The sequence below is a fragment of the Vespula vulgaris genome, chromosome 10, assembly GCF_905475345.1.
Source record: "Vespula vulgaris chromosome 10, iyVesVulg1.1, whole genome shotgun sequence".
Classification (NCBI taxonomy): domain Eukaryota; kingdom Metazoa; phylum Arthropoda; class Insecta; order Hymenoptera; family Vespidae; genus Vespula; species Vespula vulgaris.
In genome coordinates this window covers 854,179-880,957 of record NC_066595.1, presented here as the reverse complement: position 1 = coordinate 880,957, position 26,779 = coordinate 854,179, and the positions used below count along the sequence as shown (strand labels likewise).

Sequence of the window (26,779 nt, the reverse complement as noted above, 5' to 3'; positions counted from 1 at the left end):
TTGATTTCTCACTAACCTGGAATTTTCGCGTGGGAGGCAATATCCAAGGTCAATGCCATAGTTTCCGCGGGTAAATTGGCATCGATGACGATAATGCTGGCTGCTTCCAATTGCGTTTGATATTTTCTTATTAAATTGATATCAATGGCAGCAAAAGCTCCCATCTCGCCTACGATGAAACAACATTCACCTTTGGCATCAACCACGACGGTACAGCTGGGAAAATTTACCAAGACTTTAACTTTCGCATGTTGCAAGCGTTGTAATCATTGTATCGTATCAAAGTTTTAATGAAAGATACGAGAAAGTGGAAAGGTAAAAAGGAAGAAAGGTAAAAATATTTACATATATCGAACTCAACGTTTTAACGAATGATCGATAACGATACGTACCGTGTGTTGGCTTGAAAATAAAAAAAAAAAAAAAGAAAGAAAGAAAGAAAGAAAAAGAAGAGGGGAAGGAAGATAAACGTACCTAGCCGTGGACACGTCGGACGAACGTTTCAAGGTCCCACCGCCTCCCTTCAAACTCTGGAATATAGCCGTCCCAGGCTCGTCGTTGCCAACGACGGAAATAAAGCGCGTATCGTGGGCTCCGAGCTTGATCAAAGCATCGGCTACGTTACGGCCGACCCCACCGCAACTTTGTCGACCGTGGCCTGCGTGCATTCTACCGTCGAGCTGAAATTATTCCATTCGATTGAATCGCATAAGTGAAAGAAAGAAATATAGGGGGAGAGAAAAGGAAAGGGAGAGCAGAAAAAAGAATACTCTAAAAAGCTAACGCATCGATAATCGCACGAACGAAATTTTTGATAGAGTTTTCGATTCAGAGTAAACGATAGAAGCGATTTTCAAAAGAAGATCCAAGCATTCGTGATAATTCGATAATAACGAATAACGAATTCCTCGGTAGTCTCCTAAATCGAGAAGATTTCTTTTAATCGACGAGATTTCAAAACTGGATAAAAAGAACAAATCTCATTTCGAACGATTTAGAAAGCTGTCTAGAAAGAAAGAAAGAAAGAAAGAGAGAGAGAGAGCTATAATCTTGCGAAATGAGCCCGCTTATCTTTCGGTAAAGAGAGAGAGAGAGAGATATGATCGCGAAGAAATTTTCGATAAAAGGCGCGAGATAAATTTCGGCGTTGGGGGTAAGCCGGTGGTGGGTTTTGACACGAGGAGAAGAGACAGCGCAAGCTCTGCTTTCGTCTTTTCTCCACCCTCGCCGTGCTTTCTCGCTTCGGCGCTGAGTCGCTGAGAGCAAACGGTGGTGGTGGAGGTGGTCGTGGTGGTCATGGTGGTGGTAGCGGCGGCGGTGGCGGTGGTGGTAGTGGTGGTGGTGCCCATCACGTTCTAGAGGCAGAGAGAAAGAAAGAAAGAGAGAAAGTCCCATATCGCGGCACAGTCTGTGTCAGTCCGGTTGCCTACCTCGGGCGCTGCTGAGAGCCACCCTCGCTCGTGTGGCGGACTCGCGTCCTCCCCTCTCCCTTCTTTCTCGCACTCGTTCGTTAACTCGCTCGCTCGCTCGCTCGCTCTCTCTCTTTCTCTGTTTCTCTGTATCTCTCGCGCGCGCAGAGACCAAAGCCGCTCGTTTATATCTTCCAACGGCAGCGGTAGCAGCAGTATCAGCAGTATAGCACCAGCAGCAGCACTACCAGTGAAATCGTGCGCGTCTTCCTACGTTTCGAGTGTTTCGGTTCGATCCTCTTCCTCTTCCTCTTTTTCTCATTCTCTCTCTTTCTCTCTCTCTCTCTTTTTCTCTTTCTTTTTCTCTTTCTCGCTCTTTCTGTTTCTCCCTCTCTCTCTTTCTCTCTCTTTCTCTCTCTCTCTTTCTTTCTCTCTCTCTCTCTTTCTCTCTGCCTGCCACAAGAGTGCTTGCCAAAAGCAAAATCCTCTCTTCGGTTTGTTCTCTTCTCGTGCTTGCTCGATAGTGTAGTCAACCAGGTGTATCGTAGCAATAAGTGTTTCATACTCGACATGCTATACGGTTGTTCTTATCAGTGCTCCAACGACAGTAGGACGACGAGGACGACGACAACGATAACGAGGAGAAGGAGGATAAGGACGGTGAGGAGGACAAGCAGGAGGAGAAACGGAGATTGCTCGTCGAAGAGGCTCGTCGTAGGAAGAAGGAGCGTGGGAGCTGAGAGCGCGCTTCGCCGCTGCTGAGAAAGTCCTCCTTCTCCTCCTCCTCGTCGCTTACGAGAGAGGAAAAGAAAGAGGAAGAGAGACTGACAAACAGAGAAAGAGAGAGAGAGAGAGAGAGAGAGAGAGAGAGAGAAAGGAAAACCGAAGAAGAAGAAAAAAGAAGAAGAAGAAGAAGAATCGCGGTGGAGACGGCGAATGCGAGCGAAACGACGCAAGCAGCCCGGCTTGAGCTGGCATGAACGCCGAGGGAAACGACAACGGGCACGAGGACAACGTCAACGTAAACGACAACAAGAGAAAGAACAAAAACAACAGTGGGAACAAGAAAAACAAAATAACGGAGAACGAGAAGAGCGGCTACCGTGAGGCTCGCGGCGATGCTCATAGACGTTACCTGACGAGCGCACTCGTGCGTACGAGCAAGTCGCGATTTTCGTTATCGACGCTCGATCCCTCTGTCCGCGTCGCTGGTATCACCGACGATCATCGTCATCGACCTCACGGCGAACAACCCCACGCTCCTGCGCGCCGTTTTTGCGTCCTCTTACATTCTTGTTAAGGTCAGTGATATAACGGATTTCTCGAAAGATCCACCCGTTAACGTCCTGTCATAGTCCTGCTGCCGTCCTGCGCTTTTCTATCCATCCATCCATTCATCTATACATCCATCCATCATCTATTTATCTGTCTCTCTCTATCTCTCTCTCTCTCTCTCTCTCTCTCTCTCTCTCTCTCTCTCTCTCTCTCTCACTCTACGCGCCCTCTCCCGTCCGTCGTCTTCCCGTTTCTCTCTCCCTCTCCCCCCCCCTCGCTCTTTCTCTCTCTCTCCATCTCCCCATCTCCCTCTTTCTCTCTATCTATCTTTATCTATCTATCTATCTATCTATCTCTTTCCCTCTCTCCACACGCCGGATCGATCCCCAGCCGATCGATAGGCGTGGGTGAGTGGGAGGGTTGGTATCACGGTGAGGATCACGTGTGTGTCTCGAGATCGAGTGCACAGGATCATCATCTTCATGGGCGAGCAGGAATCATCGTCTCCTTCTCTTTGTTTCATTTCCTTTTCTGTATATCTCGAGAAATCTTTCTCTTTTTTACGAAAGACGCAAAAATTGTCTGGTCTCGTCCTTTTTTTTCTTTTTTTTTTTTTCTTCTTCTTCTCATCAAGATAGACAAATAATGTTCATATAGTCGAAAAGTAGAAAAGAAGTGAGGATCGTCGATTTTTTAGGAGAGTTAAAATAAGGGTGAAATGGTAAAGGGTGAAAAGAGGGAGGAAATCGGCCGCAAACTCCTTCGGGAAGGTTGGAGGAGGATTACATAACGCCAGCCAGTCTCTCTCTCTCTCTCTCTCCCCCCTTCTTTCTCATTGGCTTCGACCACTACGTGTTCTCTCTCCCTTTCTCTCCCTCCCTCCCTCTCTCTCTCTCTCTCTGTCTCTCTGTCTCTCTACCCCTCTTTTCCACTCGTACAGCATTCTCTTTCACGCTCGGCCTCGGACCGTGACAAACATTCGCATCGACGGCTAATTAAAAGCTCTCGCCTCACGGCCTTCTCCTTCCCTTTCCCTATTTCTCTCTTTCTCCTTCGATGAAGGAATTTAATTAAAAAACAGAAAAGAGGGTGCCGGTCTCGCGACCGTGGCATACGCCGTTTAATTCATCGTACAAGGTCATGCTTCCTTTTTATTGTCCAGTCACACGGTACACTGTGAGACAGACAGAAAGAGAGAGAGAGAGAGAGAGAGAGAGAGAGAGAAAGAGAGAGATAGAAAGAAAGAAAGAATGAAATATAGTAAGAAAGAAAGAAAAAGAGATAGCGATCATATCAGTAGATAAATTTTAAGGGATCGTTGCGCGATCGCGTGGTATCAAATAGATAGGTATTCTATTGGTGGACATTGACCAGATAGGACATTGACTGATCGTCCATGAATTTTGATTCTTTCGAAAGTATTTAGAACGGTACATAGACTAGAATGTTAGACGAGAAAGGCATATATCTCTTTCTCTCTCTCTCTCTCTCTCGTTCTCTTTATCGAGGAGGGCGAACAAGCACGCGCGCGGAGGGCTCGAACGATCGATGGACCCTTAACCATTCTTCCGTGTTATCGTTACGCGACTCCCCTCCTCTCTCACCTTCCATCAGTTTTACTACACGAGAGAGCTGGCACGAGCGATGCGCCAAAGTGCACGCTCTCCAAGCACGTCACCGACGCGTGCATGCTTTCTCCTCCTCCACCTCCCTCTTCCTCCTCCTCCTCCTCCTCCTTCTCCTCTTTCTCCTCCTCATCATTCTCCTTCTTCCTTCGACCCAAGCTAATCCCCCATTTTTTACAATTTCCATAATCGCCACTCTTACTTTTTTCCCTATGCATTTTTTATGCGTAATTTTGTACTCTTTTACCACTTCATTTTTTTCCTCCGTTTTCCAGCCTTTCAACCCTTCGCTCTTCTCCCTTACCTCCCACTGCCTTCTTCCTCTCCCCTCCCCTCCTCCTCTCCCTCTTCACTATTATTCCCTCCTGTCCTTCTCCTCGACTCCACGGAAGCAACATAGCGCCTCGAGCTAGCCGGAAAAGGATCGATAATAGAATTGCCTATTGCACGCTACAACTGTCATAAGGGAATACAATTCGGCAAAAATTACATACTGTTATCATACTACTTTACTACTGGCAAATTGTCAAATTAATGCGTGTCCTTCGTCCTCCTCGTCGTCGTCGTCGTCGTCGTCGTCGTCGTCGTCGTCGTCGTCGTTGTCGTCGTTGTCGTTGTCGTGTAGGTTAATTTACGAGAAATCATTCTTCTTTCGTTCTTTCTGCGATTACGATATTTTCTTCTCCGTTGAATCGTACGAAAAGTTGATATAATAAGAACAAATCAAAATCTACTCATTTTCCTCCTAAAAGAGCAAAGTTCGGCAAATCCGAAAATAATTAAATCACGTTTGGTAAAAGACCAAAGGGATATAATAAAGCTTTTTCGATTTGCCAAGCAAACACGATTTAGGTCGAACTAAAATGGTATTAAAATTTTGTTAATAATTGAACGTGACTTACAAAGCGTGACTTAGTCGTTGCATTTAAAAGCTGCATCGTCGCTTTGTTTATTTAACCGTATGGCTCGTCCTACCTTCGCTTTAATTACGTTCGATCGCTGGACATAAACGTACTCGACATTTTACCCTACTATAATCACCGTGGAATGGTGAATCGGTTGCAAAAATTGTAACCAATATGTAAATACATATATCTATATATAAGTTACATATATATACCTGTGTGTATGTGTATATATATATAGACGTATATATATGTATAACATATATACTTTCTCGCGATCGATCGGTTTGAAAAAGACTTTTTCTAATGGCGAGCACGAACGATCCCGATCGCTCGAACGATACACTTTCACGCGTGGGCGTGTATATCTCATCCAGATGGCGAGTACGGTTTGATGTAGAAAATGCACCGCGCATATGGTCTCGCATACGAGAATATTATTTCGATCGAAGTATAACTGCCCTGAAAACGTACTTTCGGCGTCAAGGATATTATTACTCGACGATTTTATTCCAACTTCTTGCGTACAGTTTATTCGAGCGAAACCGATTAATCTTGATCTCGATGAGATAGGGGTTAACCGCTAATTAACATTGTATAATATTAATGAAGCTTTCGTTGAGTTCGTAGATCCCGAAGAGCTTTCTTAGTCGATGAAAAGTGTAAGAAAGAAGAAAAGAGAGAAAAAAAAAGAGAAAAAAAAGGGAAGATAAATTTTGTCGAACGTGTCTGGTGATAAAGGGTAACGTGGTTTCGCTTCTCCTTTAAATTGAAGAACACTCGAGAAATTTGGACACGTTTGTTTGACGACGCATTGTTTAACGTAAGCAGTGATAAATCGGAGACACTCGCGAGGGTTCTCGTTCGGATTCCGCATTCGACTTTTATCGTATGAATAACTGACCACTAGTCGGACTATAGCCGAGGTATCATTACGTACGGGCCTAGAGAGTCGAAAGGGGGAGAACAAAGGTCTATCGCCTCGCAGACACCCGATCGAGATCCTCCTTTCGGTCATTTATCCTCCAGCCAGGTGGACAAAATGGAAGACCGTTTGACCTTTCGTGGAACGTCATAAATCGTTCGTTCATCCTTCGTTCGTGTGTCTCGTCAAATTGACTCTCTCCTTGGTCGGTCGGTCAGTCAGTCGTTCGTCTTGCCGTAATGCAATACCGTCGAAGATATCCTTGTCGTAAATGAAAAAAAAAAAGAGAGAGAGAGAAAGAGAGAAAAGAAGAAGAAGAAGGGAAACAGTTACGCTTCACGCTACGTCGCGTGGTGCCAATCGATCGATCCATACCTATGTATCTACGAATTGAAATTAGCCGAGTACTCTTTCATAGTCGTTATAAGCCTTTTCATTTATAAGGACGTAGCTTCGTATCAACTCCTCCTCGAGCTCTTCTTTTCATCCGTTTTATATTTCTTTTGACACCAACAAGCATCCAAGAGGTGTACCAATCAACTCCTCCTAGGCGTTGGTCTTTAATTTGAAAAAAGAACGAACAGAGAAAAAACGAGGCAACAAAATTAAATAAAAAGGGATACGGTATCGAACTCGACTATTCGAGCTTTTCTTTTCCTCTTACTTATACATATCGAAAGCTTCGTCGAGTATTCAAAAAGTAGTGCTTTCGTGTATAACATACGCGATGTATATTTGATTACTTCGTATTTGCAAACGAAATCTTCTTAAATGAAACGAAAGCTCTTGAAACGATGCTCTACTAATTTTAACCAAAGAATCATTAATTTGCTTTACGATTTGTTTCGTAAATTTCGTGATTCTATTCCCTGTATATTTATGTCTTGAGTTTCCGTATCTTACGATACCACGGTTTATACAGGTTTGTAATAAGGACGAAAGGAGGAGTTTATGAATCGTTAAAGTCCGAGGGAAAGCGTTTCATAAGACGGGGAACGCGCGTGACAACGATAATTTACAGTAGAGCCCTTGCACTCCTTGGACGACAGTAGAATATGATAGCATGGTAGCGTACAGTGGTAGACTACCGGTGTTGGTTGGACGAACACTTACGACAATGATAATAATAATAAAAAAAAAAAAAAAAAAAGAAGAAGAAAGAATAAATTGTACGTTCGAGATCAGACATAGTCTCGCGTGAGAGAGGATAAAAGAAATTACACGTTATATTCTTCTCCCCTTTTTATGTAGTCCATTTTACGAGGAGATACCATTCGAACGAGAAGGAATATATTTATGTCGCAATATCGTGGGATGCATTTGAAACTTGATACTTGAAAGTTTGCCAGAATATCAGAACGTACGATGAGGTAAAGCAATGCACGTGCGACCTGCTCGTTGCTTTTAGTCGTTATTGTTGCGCGAAATTTCGTTCGGAACTCTTGCACGTTGGGAATAGTATAGAAAAAACACTAAAAGAAGAGTGGAGAAAGAGAGAGAGAGAGAGAGAAATAAAGAGAATATTTCATCGGTAGGATTCCATCTTGCGCGCATCCCTCTTTTTTCTTTCTCTATCCTTCCAAATACTTTTTCTTTCGTTCCTCAAACCTCCAAACTTGTTCAACTGTCTCATTTTGAAACATCCACTGATTATCCTTGATCGCAAATAAATGACAAGAAGAGAAGAAAAAACAATTGCTCTGAATTAATCAGATTTAATCTCTGTTTTCGCAGATATCGTCTTATTTCGCTCGATCAAGGTGAACTGCGGCAGCGTCAATAGCTGTTTGAAGGGACATTGGCTTCTCATCCAAACAGATTACGATGAACAAGGAACCATCGTATTGGGGTAGAGGGTGCCTCGCGTGACACACGTCCTTCCTCGGTTCTTTTCCACCAGGAGACGGAGTGTCCGGGTCTCGTTCGGCCACGCTTCGTCTCCTCTCTTCTTCCTCTTCTTCTTTTTCTACTTCAACTCCAACTTCTATTTCTAGTTCTATTTCTACTACTCTTCGAGCACCATCGTTATCTTAATCTTCTTCTTTTCCTTTCCTACTTTTTCATCGTTGCCGTCAATCTTAACTATCTTTTTCCTTTTTTCTCTCATCTCTCTCTCTCTCTCTCTCTCTCTCCCTCTTGTTTTGCCCGTTACGTTCGAAGCTACCCTTACGACGAGGACACGCGTACCAGGGAGGCACGATAGTATGACGGTGATGCTGCTGCAACGTTCGGTCACCCCGCAGTCGACGCACCGCCAAAAGACAGCGAAGAAGGACTGCAGCGCGAAGCCGCCCTTTATCTTCCTGCTGGACGATCGTCAGGAGCACAGGCGATCTATAGACGCCTCCATCATCACGACCACTAACAACAACAACAACAACAACAACAACAACAACAACATCATCATCAATAATTTCAACAACAATTACGAAAACAATTACACTCCCACGACCAATAATAACAACAACAACAACAATATCAACAACAACAACAACAACAACAACAATTACGAGAGTGGGAACAAAAACAATATCGTGAAAAGAAGCGTCCGTAGAAGCAGCGGAAGCCGCGAGTACGCCGTCGAGGAGGCGCCGGCTTCGGTGACGTCTCAGAGACGCACCGCCGGTGGCCAGGACGTCGCGATGCGATATTATCGGATCTGGATTTACGCCTGTAACGGGGTGCTCTTCTTCAGCGCGGCTGCATTCGCCGCGGTCGTATCAATGTCCATTATATTCACCGGCGATCCCAGAAGGCACGTAATACCTGGAGTCCCAAGAGCCTTCGATCCGACGGCCCTATATGCTTACCTCGCTTTGGGTACTCAACTGGGACTCGTTCAGTTACTCGGTTGCGTTGCCGTAAGAAGACTCAGCGCCAAATTACTCAACGTCTATTGGGTTCTACTCTTGGTCCTACTCTTCGGAGACATCGTTATCGGTATCGTTTGGGTCGTCCGTTCCGAGGGAATGAACGCTCAACTCAGGCCCATGCTGAGGCTACGATTACAGGTTCGATCGTTGCTCCTTTTATCTTTTTCGTTCAAACAAAACAAATAGGTTTTGTTTGATTTGATTTTATTTTAGTTTCGTCATCCTTTACTTGCGGATCTTTAGATATTTTTTTTTTTTTTCCTTTTCGTAACTTATTCGAACACGCTCCCTTTGACTCACTTTCGTTCTTTTACCATCTAAAGGTCGAAGATACTCGATAACTTCAAGCAAGATTATCCTAATGTCATCTACGATAATGTTCTGGCACGCACGTCCAAGTTAACTCAGTCTGCCGTTCTAAACGATCTCCACGTAGATTCGAGATGAACGTCCGACTTGGCTCCTACGTCTGATCTTTCTCTAGCCTCGCTTGACTCGTCTTCAAGTTTGAAGAAAAAATCACGTTCGCTGACGTCGACCTAATGCGAAAGTTACCTAAGTACGTGACGCGAGAAACGATGATAAGATCGCACGCTCGATGATAATCAGAATGGGTAATGGGCTCGTCTAATTCGTTCATTTTTTCCTTCCTTCTTTCTTTCTGAACAAAATCTTTCATTGGATTTCCTCGGTTGTAATTATTACTCCTTTCGCTTGCTCGCTCGCTTGCTACTTGCTTGCTCGAGAGAGACAAACAAAAATGAAAGAAGAAACGAAAGAAACGGAGATTCACTTGCGTAATAAGAAAGTGGTACGACTGTCTCTGAGTGTTATCGAGCGTAGAAACGGGCTTCTTCCTCTTTTTTCAATGATACTTTTATAAATCTAGGCCGGAAACTCTTCTATAGGAGATTTATCGTATTCACTGAATAAAATGATACGAGTACATTATTACGATACCCTCTCTCTCCTGTATATATGATAGGTATATCTATCCATCTTTCTATCTATCTATCTATGCATCTATCTATCCATCTATCTATCTACCTATCTATCTTTATCCCTTATGTCGTTATATTTTCAAGCTTTGTAAATGGAGATAGTTTTCAAGAGAATCGTCTAAATCCCTTTGCGAGTTTTCTTTTCTTAGGCATTATATTTTCGGTATTACAACCCGAGCGTGATTAAATGTATGATTTAACTGATTCCATTCTTTTGGGGAGGATTATTTTCTTTTCTTCTTCTTCTTTCTTCTTTTTTTGTTTTTTTGTTTTTTTCAAGAGGGGGATGATAGACGAAGAAAAAGAAAAAAATGAAGAGGAGGAGAACGTACGAAGGAATATACGCTGACAAGAATATATTTTATGTATTCGTGAAGTTTTAAATCCACAGAGGAAAGCATCGGGAAGATTACAAAACCGGAGAGAACGCGTTCGATAAAAAAGTTTATCTTTATGTTAGAAAAAAAAAAGAAGAAAAAAGAAAAGAAAATATTTATCTTTCGTTATTATCTCCGATCGACGCGTCACGTACTGACATACGTAAGCTCGAAAGATAATCCTCATTATTTCTCGTGGTACGAAAGAAACTGCAAAGTTTTCGTTTTAACTTTGGTCGATTAAAAGCAGTAGGTGGGTGGATGGATGGTAAGAGGGAGGGAAGGAGGAAAGAGGAGGCCTTTGAAATCTGTGAGTCTAAAATACGGCTAGCCACCAGTAAGACGGGACTGATATACGATTCTCTTTGAACATTAGACTGATATACTGTAGAATAGACCAAACCGAGTAGGACATTAACCCTAGTAATTCGGTCAGGTATAACCTAGTGATTCAAATGCTCTCTCGTGAGTATTATCTTCCTTCCAAATGATTTTATCGAGGGAACAAGAACATACGAGATATATACGAGCATAATTAAATAATATTATATATCTCTATTAATGATTACATTCGTAAATTATCGATATTATCATAATTTTCCCTTTGGTTTAGTCGAGACAAGGGGAAAGAGAAAAACGATAAAGAATAGAAAAGAAAATATTGAGAAAGAGTTATCACAGGTTTATCGAGCTCCTAACTGAATCCGTATTAGCAGTGAACCGTGTCGTGATAACAGTCGTGATATTTTTCTTTGCCAGAGTTACCTCCTTTTCGTTGGCATTCTTTCGTCGAGTAACACACCGAGAAAATGGTTCTCTTTGGCGGCGACCGAATCAACGCCATTGAGAAACGATTCGAGACAGTTAGTTCTAAGCTTCCTTTCCTATTTCTCATTTGTTCTTTCGTTGTTACCAGAGAATTATATATCTTTGTCCAAAGTGAACGAGCGTATTTAAACACACACATATACACGCACATAAACGCACAATCTTCTCATAGATATCTCGCGAGAATATGCATGCTCGTTTGTGGTAACCGCAACGTGGTTCATACATAAGAAACGAATAATGCGACGGTTGGCTGTGGTTGGCTGACCCAACACAAAGGTTCTTTCTTTTTCCACTTTACGCGTTATCTCTCGTACCTTTCAAAGAAAGATTTTGGTATAAATGAGAAAACGAGGATTCATCCCTGTTTATCCTTGGCTCTCGAGACCGATTCGCTAAAGGATTCATCCTTTAAAACATCCGTCATCGGGAATGTGTTCTTTTGAGTTTTTCTCCGTTTTCTCGAAACGTCGCACGTACCTACTCGTATGATTTACCCTTTTCACGTTTTTCATTTCAAGAACATGTCTGTATATATATATATGTATACATATATATATATATATATATGTTTTTGCTTTTATACGCGAAAAATGTCGCCTAAAAGACTTTACAGTTTTACGAAGAAAAATACTAAAATTCGATCGGCGAAAGCGAGCCAAGCTCTTTCATTGAAATCAAATGACATATTACAGCCGTTAGAACAAAGATACCTGTTGAAATATCCGAAAATAAAAGGGAAAATCTTTTCTATCGGAAGTACATAAGTATATGTACTTCCAATTGGTAGTAGCATTTGGTAATCGTCCAAGAAAATAAACTTAAGCTATTTTAATTGTCGCGAACGTATGAAAGTATAAAATCGTGGAAATGAGCCGTTCTCGAGGGGAAAATAAGAGATACCGTTTCTTTATCCTACATTCATTTTTATTTTTATTATTATAGAATATGCTCTCTTCTCTTTTATAATTAATGCCGGTGGTATGTTGACGCGAAAACTTTCCTTTTCCTCTTTTGTCATCCGTAAATTTACGTTTCACCGTGCAATATCTGTTCTGTAGACATAATATTTTATATATACATACCAACATACACACACACATATATATATGTATATATATATATATATATCAAGTCTCCCTTCCTCTCTCTTTCTCTCTCTCTTTCTCTCTTTCTCTCTCTTATGTTAGCAGCCGATATTTCATCCCGATAAAATGTAGGTCGCGAACATTTCTAACTGTACGTTTATTGCACATTACGTACATTCGTCCTTCAAGATTTTACGTTCCAATCCATAAGGAAAAATCTTAGGAGTGATATAAAATGCACACCATGAATATTATTTGAATATTAAAGGAACGGTAAAGTATATTCTATTTATGATATTAAAATATATTATAAATATATATATATATATATACATTTATTTTCGAATAAATGTCACGTAAAATATAGGTAATAATAACGGTAAGATAAATGAGGATTATTTTAAGCGAGTTGATCCGCATCTGTTCTTGTTTTTGTTTCTCTCTTCTCGTTATATCCGCAGATAAATCGTATTTGAGAACAGAGTAGTCGTACGTTTACTCATAGACCATGCAATACGACCGATGATATGGCCAACGAGCTAGAACATACAAACCTAGCGCTTAGGGTACTTAGATCCTACATTTTCTGCATGGATCGATCAACGTGACATCTAACCTATCGCGAATCGTAACAATGTTTATTTTTTGTGTGAATTCTATTTCATCCTTTTCTTTTCTTTTCTTTTTTTCTTTTTTTTTCTTTTTTTTTTAGATTACATTTCTCAACGAAAAAATACTATGACATCGGATTGACTTATCGTATAGACGCACAATCGTTCCTTGCAAAAAAATAAATCAAATCATCGTCGAAAAACAATCAACGAGTCAATCTATTTCCGATACAATTGAATTTACAATTTTCAGTCTTAATATGTCCCAATTTCGCTTTGTCTCTCTTTAATAAGATACGTTTCAGACTATACAAAATGTTGTCTCGAGTGGACACACCTGACTTAGCCCCATATATGCGGTAGTTACACCGAACATATAAACACTTTACTCCGTATTCGGAGCACGCTTTTAGCGCTGTTAGGACTACTTGTTTATCACGACGCCCTTGGGTTTACTACGTATATAACCATACGTATACTATATGTAGATACGTTCTATGCCCCGTCGACCCTGTTAACTATAAAATGCAAAAGGAAAATGGAGAGATGAAAAAAGTGACAAATTGAATTACAAATATGAAATTCTTTTCTCTCTCTCTTTCTCTCTCTTCTACGTGCAATTCATTTTAATCGTCTAGCAATATGATAGAATAATTTACTCGATCGTTCCTCGATAATTCGTAACAGAGTAAATTCTATTTAAAAACACGTCCTGCTCCCTTCTTTCGTGTCCTTCTTAAAATTCTAATCTCCTTTAACTCCTGTGTTCTCTATTTTCTTAGACGATTTTTTTTTCTTTTTCTTTTTTTTTTAAGACTAAGATATACAAGCGAATCGTAGAAATGGGCCAACGTATAATAGGAAATTATCAGGCAAGATCGTAAAACCTTTTGGAAAGTTAAAATCAAACGCTCCGAGGTAGGACTTACGTTTACGCACGATAAAATTCTTACTCTTCGCGCTAGAAAGTAAGATTGTTACATTTACGATGCTCCGAAAGAAAATCAACGTTCGAGGGTTCCCACGAGTTACTTTAATCTTTTTTTCTTGAAAAGCCTTTCTTTCTTTCTTTCTTTCTTTCTTTTTTTTCTTTCTTAGTTCGACCTCTTTCCACCGTATTCGAAATCGTTACACACCCTCTCGGCTTTTGTGTTCCCTTATCCAGACTGATCGCATAATCTAACGAGAAACGTGCGTAGATTGACACGAACCGATAACGAGCAACGGATGAGAACGGAATTATGGAGCTTCTTTTTCGATCTAGCACAATCTTTTTATCGTTTTTTTTTTCCCTCTCTTTCTTTCACTCTTTTCTTTCCTTTTTTCTTTTTCTTTTTCTTTTTCGTTTTTCTATTTCTCCTCGACAAAGTGTACTCGGCGCGAGTAAATCTCACGGCCTAAATTTCTTACGATTATTAATAGTTATCCGTGTTCGTCGGTGCTAACGATTAATACGTCACGAAGTAAATATCTTGTCGTCGACTCTTAGTAACTTATAGCAGCTTCGAAAACGACGAGTGATATCGTTGAAACGTTACTGTCGCAATTAAGAAAGTTCTAAAGACGAAGTTATAGTTGTTTTATACAGGACAAATATCTACCTCGACGAAAGTGCGATCAAAAAGAAAGAAAAGAAAAAAAAAATAAACAAGAGAATCGGTTTTGACGAAACTCGTTAGTAAGTAAATTTCAAGTTGAATTTCAAGATCGAAAGAACATTGACATTATTTTTATCAACCGGTGAAATTTTCCGTCGTACCTATTCCATTGAAAACTGTGAAATATTGAATTTTCAAGTGCCCTCTCGCAAATTAGAACGCCTACTTCGCTGTTACAATGATCTTACCGATTAACCTTTCGCACGGAAAATATCAGAGTATGAAAAGTCGTTGGAGTAATTTACCTCGCTGCGTCCTCTCTCAAATTTAAATAGCTTTTCGATATATAGAAAGGAAGAAAAAAAAATGAAAGAAGGAAAGAAGGAAAAATTTTCAAACGAATTTTTAGATATTACCAAAGAGTAGAAGAGATAGGTTTTAATCGAGCAGAATATCACGTCGGCGTAGAAAATGTAATAATTTCTTTATTCAAATAGTTAGTGAAAGGACACTTGAGCCGACACGTTTTGGCATCGAGTAGTTACATTTCATTGTCAAACAAGCCTCGTAACGATTGTCTAGTCCATCAAAAACAAGAGAAATATCATTTCTATTATAGGAATTTATTTATTATTGCGACGTCAGGTACACGTTCTCTTAGTCTTCGAAACAGTCCGACGTGAAAAGCGTTAAACGTGTTTCTCATTGTTCGACAGACGGAGTACGGTAAGGAGCCACGATTCAGCGAGCATTGGGATCGACTGCAGAAGGAATTCACGTGTTGCGGTGTAACAGGGCCGCGTGATTTCGGATCCCGTTGGCCGCAGACATGTTGCGGGCCCATCATGAATGTCAGCGACACCTGCCAGCAACCATACTCGCGAGGATGCGACGAATCCTTGCTACGCTGGTTGAGAGAAACTTCCGATCGCCTATTCGTATTTGGCTTTTGCGTCGTGGCCTTCACCAAACTCTGTTTCCTCGGTATTCTACGATACGAGATACGTGAGATGATACAAAAGATACGGATGCTGCGCGAACCACCCCCACCGGCGACAACTTTTGCCCAGCCGCCATTTTCGCAGGTGATGTCGGAAGCCACTACCAATAATGGCAGCATCGTTCGACGAACCACTCTGCCTAACGCCGTTACTCCTTCCGGTACGTCTCTTACGATCTCTTTTCTTCTTTTACAAGTAATTTAACACATTTTCAAAAGATCAAAGGAGAGGACCAAGAAATGTTTAATAAAAGATTGGGAGAGAGATCGTCGTAAAAGTTTCATGCCCTTAAAATGAACCCATTTGTGGGAGTAAAAACGTCGAGTGGTAGAAACGAAAGAGAAATCGTCTCTTGTGCGATAGCTCGGTGTAAGAATGAAAGATGACCGTTGGAGATAGTGCTAGACGGTAGAAAAGGTAAAACCAATAAAAAGGAAAAGAGTTTTTATTCGGATAAGCCGAATGTATATAGAAGAGGGAGGGAGAGGGAGAAAGCGGTATAAAATTGTTCTGTGGAAATGTTCCGACAGTTTTAAAGTCGACGTCATTAATTCTAACGATCGTTTGTCGGTTGACGCGTGTCGACACACGTTCCTACCACTTCTGCTATATCTATTCGTATAACCTCGTTTTTAATTCAGCGGAAGGTGATTTAATAAACTCTTAAATGAACAATTTCAACGCGGAAGTTACCGTAAGAACTTAAGTGTCGGCGAACCAACGGTTCGAACGTTCGGAAGGTTCGATGCCCCCGTCGAAACTAAAATAAGACTTCTAATCGATATCGCGAAAGAGCAACGAAATTTCTAGCGAAGCGTAATATTTCCCAGATATGTACGATTTCGATTAAAACCAACGCGTTCTCGAGTTTCTTTTTTTAACTATACAAACTTCTGAAAACATGAAAAGAAACTAATTTAGTCAACATACTTATTTCAGTAGCAAAACGTCGTTGAAATAATGTCGTTAAAGAATATGTTAAAGAAATTAAACTTAGGTATATTCACGGTAGCTAGTTAAAGTATTCTATAGTTAAAGCGTGCAACCGTGAACTGTATCGATCCGATCTGATTTGGTAACCGTGCTCGAGGAGAGACCGCTATAAAGAAAAATAAGAGACTGTTCTTATTTTTCTCCTGCGATGAAGTAAAGAGACTTCGTCGAATATTACGATTTTTTTTTTTTTTGACCGATAAAATTAGATTACTAGGAACTTTAATTCAATCTAGTCTAATTCTATAAATATATATCGTAGCCTTTGAAAGTTTTATCAATTAAATGTCGGATAAAAAGAATTTCAAATTCGCGAAATGAAATTTTCAATTTTGTACACTTCTGTAATATAATTTTAACGAATAAATCTAATATATATATATATATATGATATATAAAATTATAATATAATATAATAATACAATATATGTCAAAATGACGAAAAATTGTTTTCTTTGGGAAACAAAACGGTTAAAACAACGAATGTATTTTTGTCTAGTTTTGTGAAAACTGTTGTGTCTATTCTGCATCTATCGAAGTCTAGTATCCTTTAGGGATACTACGTATCTATCTAGCAATGCTTATTCAACGAGAACGTGACTCGAGTGGTACTACTTAGGTTCAAATCGTTATTTCAATGGTACTATAGAGACATATCGGGTCAAATAGACATTGGGTCAATGACTGCTTAATAGAATGTCGCAATGAAATTATATTTTTTTTTCTTTCTTTTTTCTTTCTTTTTTTAACAAAAACTTCGCTAAATCGAATCGTTTCGTTCGACAAATTTTACTCTTAGGTAGATGTTCGCGCCTATTTATCGTTTAAAATATCACAGAAAATAAACGTACGTGATATTTCGGATATCCTAAATTTTACCCGAACTGTTAAATTACTGCAACGTCCGTTCTGTTGACGGTAGATTGATTCATCCGATCAAGTTACAGGAACTTCTTTCCGAGGGCAATAAATCTGTCAATCAATGTCCGACATCACTTTCATGCTCCCTATACATACATATATATATATCTAACTTTGATTAATATATGTAAACCACGAAATAAATCAAATAACAAATTCGATCAATGAATAAACCGGTAACAAATATCAAAATCTACTACGCAGTATAGATATTATTAAAAACTGAAGTACTTTCGAACGAGTATATGCCGTGTTAGAGAACAATAATAATAATAATAATAATAATAATAATAATAATAATAAAAATCTCTTATCAATTTTCGCCCTAATAAACATCATCGATCCGTACATACAGTATTTTATCAAATACTATAGCAGGTATATAGATTATCGTCCTTACTAAAATGTTAGGAGAATCATCCGAAAGTTGTAAATTTCAGGTGGGAGACGTTTAAAGCAGGGCTGCTTCATTCTCATCGGTGAAAACAGGAGCATCGCGTGACGAGAAGCAACTGAATTGAGTCAAACTAATCTACCAGTATGCCTACTATTCTGCTTACCGTAGATTATTTCTTATCGGATCCAAGTGAAATTTTCGTTACCGCGGACACTACCAACCCAAAGAGAAATATAAATTGATATCACGAAATTTTCTTTCAAAAATATTACGTACATATAAAACAGTAGCTAGCTAATGTAATTTATCTTTATGTAATAGAACAAGCGTCGTTCGACCCACGATCATTTTCATCCAATTTACGATCGACGAAGTTTTTTTTTCTCTTTTCTTTTTCTTTTTTTTTCCACTAACTAAGTCGAGCTTTAGAGCCGTGGAGAAGCTTTAGAGATCGAAGAAATCGGTCGAACCGATAGAAGACGTAAGTGCCGTTGATTACGAAGCCGAATATATGCTTTGACACGAAGAAGTTACGAAGGGGGAGGACGTTTAAGTAATCGGTTTTAACGACGTAGCAAAACGTTTGTAAACCTGCAACGAATTTTCTTTCCCTCTTGTTCTTTTCTTTTCTTTTTTTTTCTTTTCTTCACTCTAATATTCTCGATATTTCGATCGTTAACGATGTCACACTCGTCCACCGATCGATATTAAAACGACTGATCATTAGAACTTTAATAGAAACGTTCGCGAACGTTCGCCTTTATTTTAGACGCCGTTGAGAACATGGAAACTAAAAAGTAGAACGGTTGCGTGTTCGCCAATAGTTAACATCATCTAACCGCGTGCGTTCAACCGTTCGTTCGAAGAGTTTACGGGTGACGAGCCGATGCACGGGGCATTAAAAAGCTCCTCCCATAGATACTACCTACATACCTAGATATATAAGGTATCTTTATCTCTAAACGTTCATGTATGTGGAAGTTTATTTGCGAGAGGGCATCGCCATCACGAATATGTATGTGAAATTCATAAATCTTAAGGAAACGTGTTAGGAGGACGCGAGTACACTCAGCTATTAACCGGTAACAGTGCTCGTGTCTAACGGAAGTCGTAAAGATGCAAAATAACCGACTGCCACGTTAGGGAACCCTTAAGTGCGACAAATAATTTCGACGTTAGGGAACTTTAAGCCGACTCGTTCTTTTTCTTTCTTTTTTCTTTAGATCTGTCTGTTTCTCTCTCTCTCTCTTTCTACTTACATCGAACTTTCGTGACTCGGCTTATATTCGAATTTTACTGCGAACTTTCCTTCTACTCTTCCACCTTCTCTCCTTATTTCTCTCCTTTCTTTGCTTAATCCTCGAAAAGGCTCAAAGGTGGATACAATGAGACTCGCTATTTAATACAGTCTTAGATACACCGTAAGAAAACTTTTTAGCTCGTTTAAAAAGCGCGTTTTCGAATTGTCGGCTGAAAGAGAGAAAGAAAAACAGAGAGGGAGAGAGAAAGGGTAATAAAAACAAAATAAAGCAAGAAAAAAAGAAACGAAAGAACTTTTTGAAGTTTCGACGTGTAATTTGTTCGGGGGAGATTGCCAGAAAAGGAAGAGAACGTATTTATTAAAGTTATCTACCTTCCCATTTAACGGAGACAAAGGTTTCGCTGTGACGTTCACGATTTGATATTTATGATAGTCGAGATAGTCCGTGGAGAAGTTGAAATCGTTTGTTGTACCTTTCTATGAAATTTCGACGTGGAAATGTGTTTTAAAGGGATGCTCGGGCAAAGGAAAGAGAAAGGGTATGTCTTCGGCGGAAAGCAGCCTGACAGATGACAAAGAAATCTCTACGGCTTCTAACGAGATACGCTTCTAAATGAGCAAAAAAGTATACAAGGTAATCCTTCAAACGCAGAACGTTTTCAGAACGGCCTAGAACTGTCAGTAAAATAAATAACTAGCAGATAAAGATGAAATTAAAACGAGCAGTTGTCAACTTACAATTTAAGGAAACACGATGAAATCGACAATACGTTGCTACGAGAGAGATCCATTAAAACGACGTTCAAACGTATTTCAATTAATTCGCCCGATCAAAAGTCTTATCGTCCGCGGTTGTACGCTTCGAAGGAGAAAAAGAAAAAAAAATAAAAGGAGAGAGAAGAAAAAAGGGGACACCAAAGTGCGAAGGTCGAAGCCTCGGCCTTGACCCGTAAAAAATCTGGTTTGCGTCTATGGACACCGACGATCTAATCCACTTTTCCTTTTTTTGTCGTATGTCGATACATAAAAAAAAAAGAAAGAAAAAACCCTGGAGAAAGAAAAAAGAAGAAAAAAACAAATATCCGAACTGAGATGATCCTTTATCATTCTATTTCAAGAAGAAAAAACGAGACCTTCGGTCGAGTAAATCGTACGTTACGGAGCATTGTCTCTCTCTCTCTTTCTCATGTAATATTTCGAAAGAAGAAAGATAAGAGAAAAACTCTTCGAATATGACATATCCGAAGAAAATTGTCTTGATATATGAGAATATGGAAATGAGCAGGTTTGCCAGGCCGATTTTCAACGTTCCGAGAGCTCGTTCTTTCCGAATAAAGAAAGAGCTCGTTCGGCACACCATCACATAGAAGACTAAAAAGGGGGAGCAAACAAAGTCTTGGAATTTCTTTGAGCACGATAACTCTCCTCGTCTCGATAGCATTTTTGATCCTTATTCAGAAGGCTCCAACTTGAAGAGGATTTGCGAGTGGTGGTAATGCCGCTACTAGTACTACTGACAGTACTGGTAGTGGTAGTAGTACTGGTTGTGGTGGTAGCTAAAAAGGAAGATCGAATGGAATCGCAAAGTACTTTATTCGCGACAAGTACGTCGTTGCTCGCGATACTCCATTCTTCATTGATTTTCTTCCATCCCTTTGATGATTTATTGTCAAACTTATAAAAGGATTTTTTCTCAAAAAAATTACTACATTGCACCACCACCACCACCACCACCACCACCACCATCAGCACTATTCATGTAAAGAAAGAACGTAAATCACGAAATCGAAAAATCGTCGCATCACTCTTACGATTACTTTGGATTTGTTACGAATCAATGATCCAAACTTTTTCTCCTTTATGTCTGACCAGTTTGCCAGGATTACGGATATCCTTTGATCAAGAGTCGTCAATTTGACGATCCTCTCTCTCTATGATGGATTATTCTCCCCAAAATAAACACGCTCTTCTTATGCCAAAAGGATACTAAAGCAAAGATAAAGAAAGGAAGATAAAGTAAAGATAGAGAGAAAGAGAGAGAGAACACTTTCAGGTGGATATCTTCGGACAATGAAATTCCTACGACCTTATCGACCTGGCCATGATCCAAAACAGATCGTAACACCCAGTCGTGAAAGCTAACCGGAAGATTTGACGCCTCTATCACTGCGTACACAATATACTTTTCGTAAATATTGTTTCTTTTTTTTTCTTTCTTTTTATTTTCTTCTTTTCCCTCTTTCCTTTTTAAATCGAACCACTTTCGATAGGATTCCGAGCGAGAGATGGAAGGATATTCTAGGTCGAGACCTCGGCCCTTTTTCTATCCAATTCATGTTACTCGAAGTTTCCTTCATAAAATCTTTTTTTTCTTTTCGAACTGCTACTCTTTTTTGCCCCGTTTTTTTTTCTTTTTTTCTTTCCTTTTCTTCGTCTATTCGTCGCCAGAGTTAGATTTTTAAGTAACTCCTATGGGAATCAGAATTTTTTCAAGTTGAAAAATAAAAACGAGTGGAGATTGTTCGGATTACTTCGTTTGAAAAATTAAGCTAATAAACGTTTTTTCTCGGATTACAACACGCAGTTACATTGATGTTAAATGAACAAAGAGGGAGATGCAGAAAATGGGAAAGAGAGAGAAAAAGAGAGAAAAGAGGAGAGAGAGTGAAGGACTAACACATGAACTGTCCTACATATGAAATTCCATTTGCATTCGAAACTGTTACTGAAGGACCTTATCACCGGAGAATCGCTATCTCGTTTGTCAGGCGATTCTTGAAAACTATGTCTTTCGCTACTATCGATTGAGCTTTGATCATAAAGCAAGAGAGAGTTTGTAAAAGTGGGATAGCGAGTGTAAGCTCGCTCTCGCCTTGAAATTACCATTTACCATCATCGAAATATATATATATATATATACAATCTCGATATTGAGAATCTTTCGAAGGATACGTTTCATGGTCAACGAGATGGTGATAATGGAATGATGAGAAAGTTCGTGATGTAATTAAATTAAATAAAAATGTTCCATGATAACTACTGTTATTTGTACACGCTGATAGAAGAACAAATAAAATATATATCTAGGAGAGAAAAAATAAGTATTAACAAATTAATGAAATATATTTTGTTGGCATGCGAATATTGTTTCGAAAGGAGAACGATTAAATATCTTCTACTGAAATGAAAACGGTGTCAACGTTAAGCCATTTATTCGCATGAGAGGCATTTTCTTGAAAGGAAATTTCAATAAGCTAATCGAAAGTTGACATCGAACAGTAAACTTCTAAATTGTGGAAGAGAAAAAGAAAGAAAGAGGAGAGAGAGAGAGAGAGAGAGAGGAAGAGAAAGAGAGAGAAAAGGAGAAGAGAAAGAAAAAGCCGAAAAAAGAGCTTGCAAGCTTCCAAGCACGATCGATCTCTCGACACGATGCACTTGCACATGCACCGAGTTACGCTCTCGACAGTAGAGTTACCAATACGTTCACACTGCTGCGACAACGACTATGTCCCTGTTCGAACTGTAGTACAACGACGACAACAACTACAACAACTGCGACGACGACTACGACGACGACGAGGAGAACGTATGTATGTTGGTATTTATCTCGTGCCACTCCAATTCGCCGCAAAGAGTCGACCTCGGCACGATCCGTATGTACCACGACGAAAATCTCGTTTCTACTGTAAAATCAAGAGTCACCCTAGCCAAAAACATGTCTGACCAATAACCGATTTTTACTCATACTATGAGTAAAAGTCTGACTGGTACGATCTTTATTCACCGACAACCATCGTTCCATCATTTTTCGACGTAAATTGTGATGAATAATTATAGAGATACAAATACATATATAGATATCATCTCTTTTTATTTAACTAACACGAATTATACGAGTTATTAGAATCGTTAACAGGCCGAACGAAATAAAAGTGTTGAATAATAGAAAAAAGCTGATAGACCGATATGAAAATTCCCCTTTCAAATGTAAAAGTTATCGAATGAAATAATATCGATTAAATAAAGTTACACGTATCAATGATATTTAATAAACAATACATTAACTTATCGATTTTATTCGGACAAACAATTTGGTATTGTTAAGAAATAAAGTAACGTTGATCTTGTATATTAACAATGAACCGATGATAATGTTAATTCTATTTGATTTTTATAGGAAACGCATCGTTACTCTTGCAAACGGAGGAATGCAATACAGGCCGACATCCTCTATTAGCGAACAATCTTCAAGATGGTGGAGCCGATAGCGACACGAACAGTCACTGTGCTTTGATCTTAGAAGAGACAACGCCAACGTCGGCCAATCACAATTGCGGTACGCGCGAGAAGAGCAACGGTAACAATAATTACGAGATGCGGGAGTTTAACAGAAGATTGTTACTCTCGAACGGCGGTAGCCCAGGTACGCAAGGTGTCACAGCAGGTGGGCAAAGCAGGCGTACCTGACTATGGAAGTGGTGGCGAAACACCTGGAACCATCTTCTCTACAGGAGCAACCGGCCCGCCGAAGTACCAGTATATAAATAAGCCTACGTAATACACACCTATACATAATATACATATATACATATATAAATATATCGAAGTTATATAGGGACTATTACTTTCGTTTTTTAAAAGAGATGAGCCGGAGGCTTACGAATGGTGACGATCGACGAACGAAAAGAACGAAGAAGAAAAGAAAGAAAGAAAGAAAGAAAGAAAGGAAGAATGAATGAAAAAAGAGAGATATATAGAGACGGTGGTAGTAAAAGACGGTAACGTCTGAGTCTGAGTAAAATCGTGAGAACTCTGGAAAAGCTCTCCGTTATTATCAGTGATATATTGAGATGGCGTTTTATTTTTTTCTTTCTTTTGTTACTACTAGTGAAAGAAGAAACGACGGGAAAAACAAGTGACGTTTCTTGGATAACGAAAAAATCGTAGGCATAACGCACGATCGTTCTCGATCGTCCTTATTATTTTTATTCTCGCGTCTCGAGAAAAGATCCTTTATTTATTCTCTATGCCTCCTTCTCCGGTAGTCGGCTCTCACGGCCGTATTGGTCTGGACGGTCTTTCTGTTTTACTCTGTGGAAAATCTGTACCATAAATATATAGGTATATGCATATATATATTTTATATATATATCACACCTAACATATATAAATATATATGTATATATATATATATATATATATATATATATATATATATATATATTTAAATAAACGCCGACACGTTCGCGATCGTTCCTCTTATTCGCTGTTCCATAGCCCTACAGAAAAGCCAGACCCTATACGTGTTCTCTATGATGTACATCGAACTATACACACATCACATACATACATACATATACATATACACACACAGACAAACACAAGACACAAAAAAAGAAATATAACACGCATACATAACCACGCGAACTTACAGGCACGCACTATTCGTGAACGGTATAAAGTAAGTAAGTTGATATTTATAACCAGAAAAATGTTATATTTGGACTAGAGATTAAACGTGAACGTGTAAATATGACGTCTTTGAAACGATGCTTTTTCTTTTTAATTAATTAATACGCGTGTCTATTTCGTGAAAGAAACAGCTGGTAATAGAGACCGAGAACGTGTTACGTACGATCGATTCGAAAAAAAAAAATTGATACCTTTCCATCATGTTCTTCTCCTTCTTCTTTTTCTTCTATTAATCCTTTTTCTTTTTCTTTTTATTCGATTCTTTATACTTTAGTTTTTCTTCCGTGAGAATGAAAGACGATAGAGATAAGAAAGAACAAAAAGGAACGGGTATGTCGATAATCGTCGTACCTTTTTAAATACCTGCCTCCAAATATCATTATATATGACAAAGTGATACGAACGAAGCAGTGTCAGCGAGTTCAAGCGTTATCTCTCACCGCAATCTAATGTAATTCTTTGTAAAAGAAAGGACAAAAAAAAATAGAAAAGAGAAAACAAGAATTCAAGCTTCTTAGCACGTTTGTGTCTAACCAAAAAAGTAAAAAAAGAAAACAAGAAAAAAAAAGGAAAAGGAAAAAAGAACAAGAAAAGTCAACGAAATTAACGTTTGGCTTCGTAAAAAACGAAATGAATCGATGAAACGAATTCTTTGAATAATATCCTATGTTAATTATTTGTTATTTCGGACAATCGTAGCGAAATGTGACGATCGACGAATTTGACGATAAGAAAAAATTTCGAGGAAGATTAAAGAAAAAAAAAGAGAGAGAGAGAGAGAGAGAGAGAGAGAAAGAGAAAGAAAAAAGTTATTATTTTTTATTCCAAAAGGACACGATGATTTTTAACGAACTCGTACGATAAATATTATCGATTTAAAGTCGATTCAAACGTTTCAGTTCGCTCTCCATTTCACAGTGATTTTTTAACATTATGGTAAGGGTAATTTGAATGTACACATTGACGCATTTCCTTTCAATTATCATAAACGATTCGATCGCACCAGATCCGTCATAAATAATTTTTTCAATGTAAATTATGGATATTGAACTGTGACTGAATTGAAACGCCCGAATCGAATTTTAATTCGACGACAGGATACAACGAAATAATTTGATTCATTCCGAAAGAACTTTACGAAAGTTGTCTTTAAAATAAAACTTTGACCACTTCGAGAATCGATTCGAGATACATCGTCTCTTCAAATTTGCCTGTCTGAATCATCTTAAAAATCTTCAGATTCGAAATGAGAAAATTATGAAGATAGAGAGAGAGAGAGAGAGAAAGAAAGAGAAAGATCTATGAAAGAAATATAATCATAACAGGAGGAGAAAATGTTCGATGATCGTTACCCTTTCTCGTTTTCGTCTGTCCGAATGATCCAAAGATCTATCCGATCGATCTATCGTATTGGAAATTTCTCTTAAGTTTTCGAATAAGAAGCACGTGAATAATAAGCGAAGATAATATTTACTAAGGAAGACTGTGCGTATTAACTGACGTGTAAACGTTTTAGACGATATAGAAAATACAAGACCAAAAAGTTAAAAAAAAAAATTTATTAGATGCAATCGAAGAAATATTTCGAAGCGAAGACCAAATCAAAATTAAGGATACCTAATAGTTAAAAAGAGCGTCTCTCCGTCCTCTTTTTTTTTTTCTTTTTATTTTTTCTATATTTTTTTTTCTTACGTCTAGGATCTTCGAAATTGAAGGAACGAGAAAAAAGGAGAAGAAAGGAGAGGAGAAGAGAGGAGAAGAGAAAACAAGAGAAGAGAAGAGAAAGACGAAGGAGAACTGCGAGGATTTGTACTGCAAAGAGCAACTCGATCGCTCGTTTAGCTCGCCCGGAGTAGAAGCCCTTCTTTCAGTTTCAGAAATAGCCACAACGAGAAAGGAGAGAGAAAGAACGTAGTACATACGTACATAGATACATACATATATACATACGTATGTACGTAGGTACGATATATATATATATATATATATATATACACACACAACATACGTACGTACTTACATGCGTGTTTGTGTACACTAAATGCACGTATGCAATTTGCCGTGGACAAAAACGAGATATAATAGGATGCTTTTTGCTTCCCCAGAATAGTAATAGAAAACAAAGAATTTTTCTTTCAGAAAGAAATGTTTCCTTCTGTTACTACTTAACAATATCCGGAGAAAACTTCGAAGTTACTTAAATTCGAAACGATCGATCG

General features: G+C 39.0%; 2 protein-coding genes across 3 annotated transcripts in view; one reads left to right on the top strand and one right to left on the bottom strand.

The window, feature by feature from the left end:
- The window catches only part of LOC127067134 (uncharacterized), a 34,618-nt gene that overhangs the window by 2,966 nt on the left and 4,873 nt on the right, over positions 1-26,779 (bottom strand). The window contains exons 6-7 of the mRNA XM_051001724.1: positions 475-680; positions 17-216 (exon numbers count right to left, since the gene is read on the bottom strand). Coding sequence (XP_050857681.1) covers positions 17-216; positions 475-680 — 406 coding nt within the window. The remainder of the gene's footprint in view (positions 1-16; positions 217-474; positions 681-26,779) is intronic.
- LOC127067135 (uncharacterized) lies at positions 1,411-26,565 on the top strand. 2 transcript variants are annotated; one of them, XR_007782562.1, is made up of 5 exons: positions 1,411-2,710; positions 7,874-9,150; positions 15,232-15,676; positions 23,266-23,642; positions 26,259-26,565. XR_007782562.1 is itself a non-coding variant. In XM_051001725.1 (4 exons), the coding sequence occupies exons 2-4, from the start codon at positions 8,344-8,346 to the stop codon at positions 23,553-23,555; spliced, it is 1,542 nt and encodes a 513-aa protein (XP_050857682.1). In that variant the 5' UTR covers positions 1,411-2,710; positions 7,874-8,343; the 3' UTR covers positions 23,556-25,343. The 2 variants fall into 2 exon arrangements, 1 of the variants encoding a protein (XP_050857682.1); XM_051001725.1 differs by lacking the exon at positions 26,259-26,565 and having other exon boundaries at positions 23,266-25,343.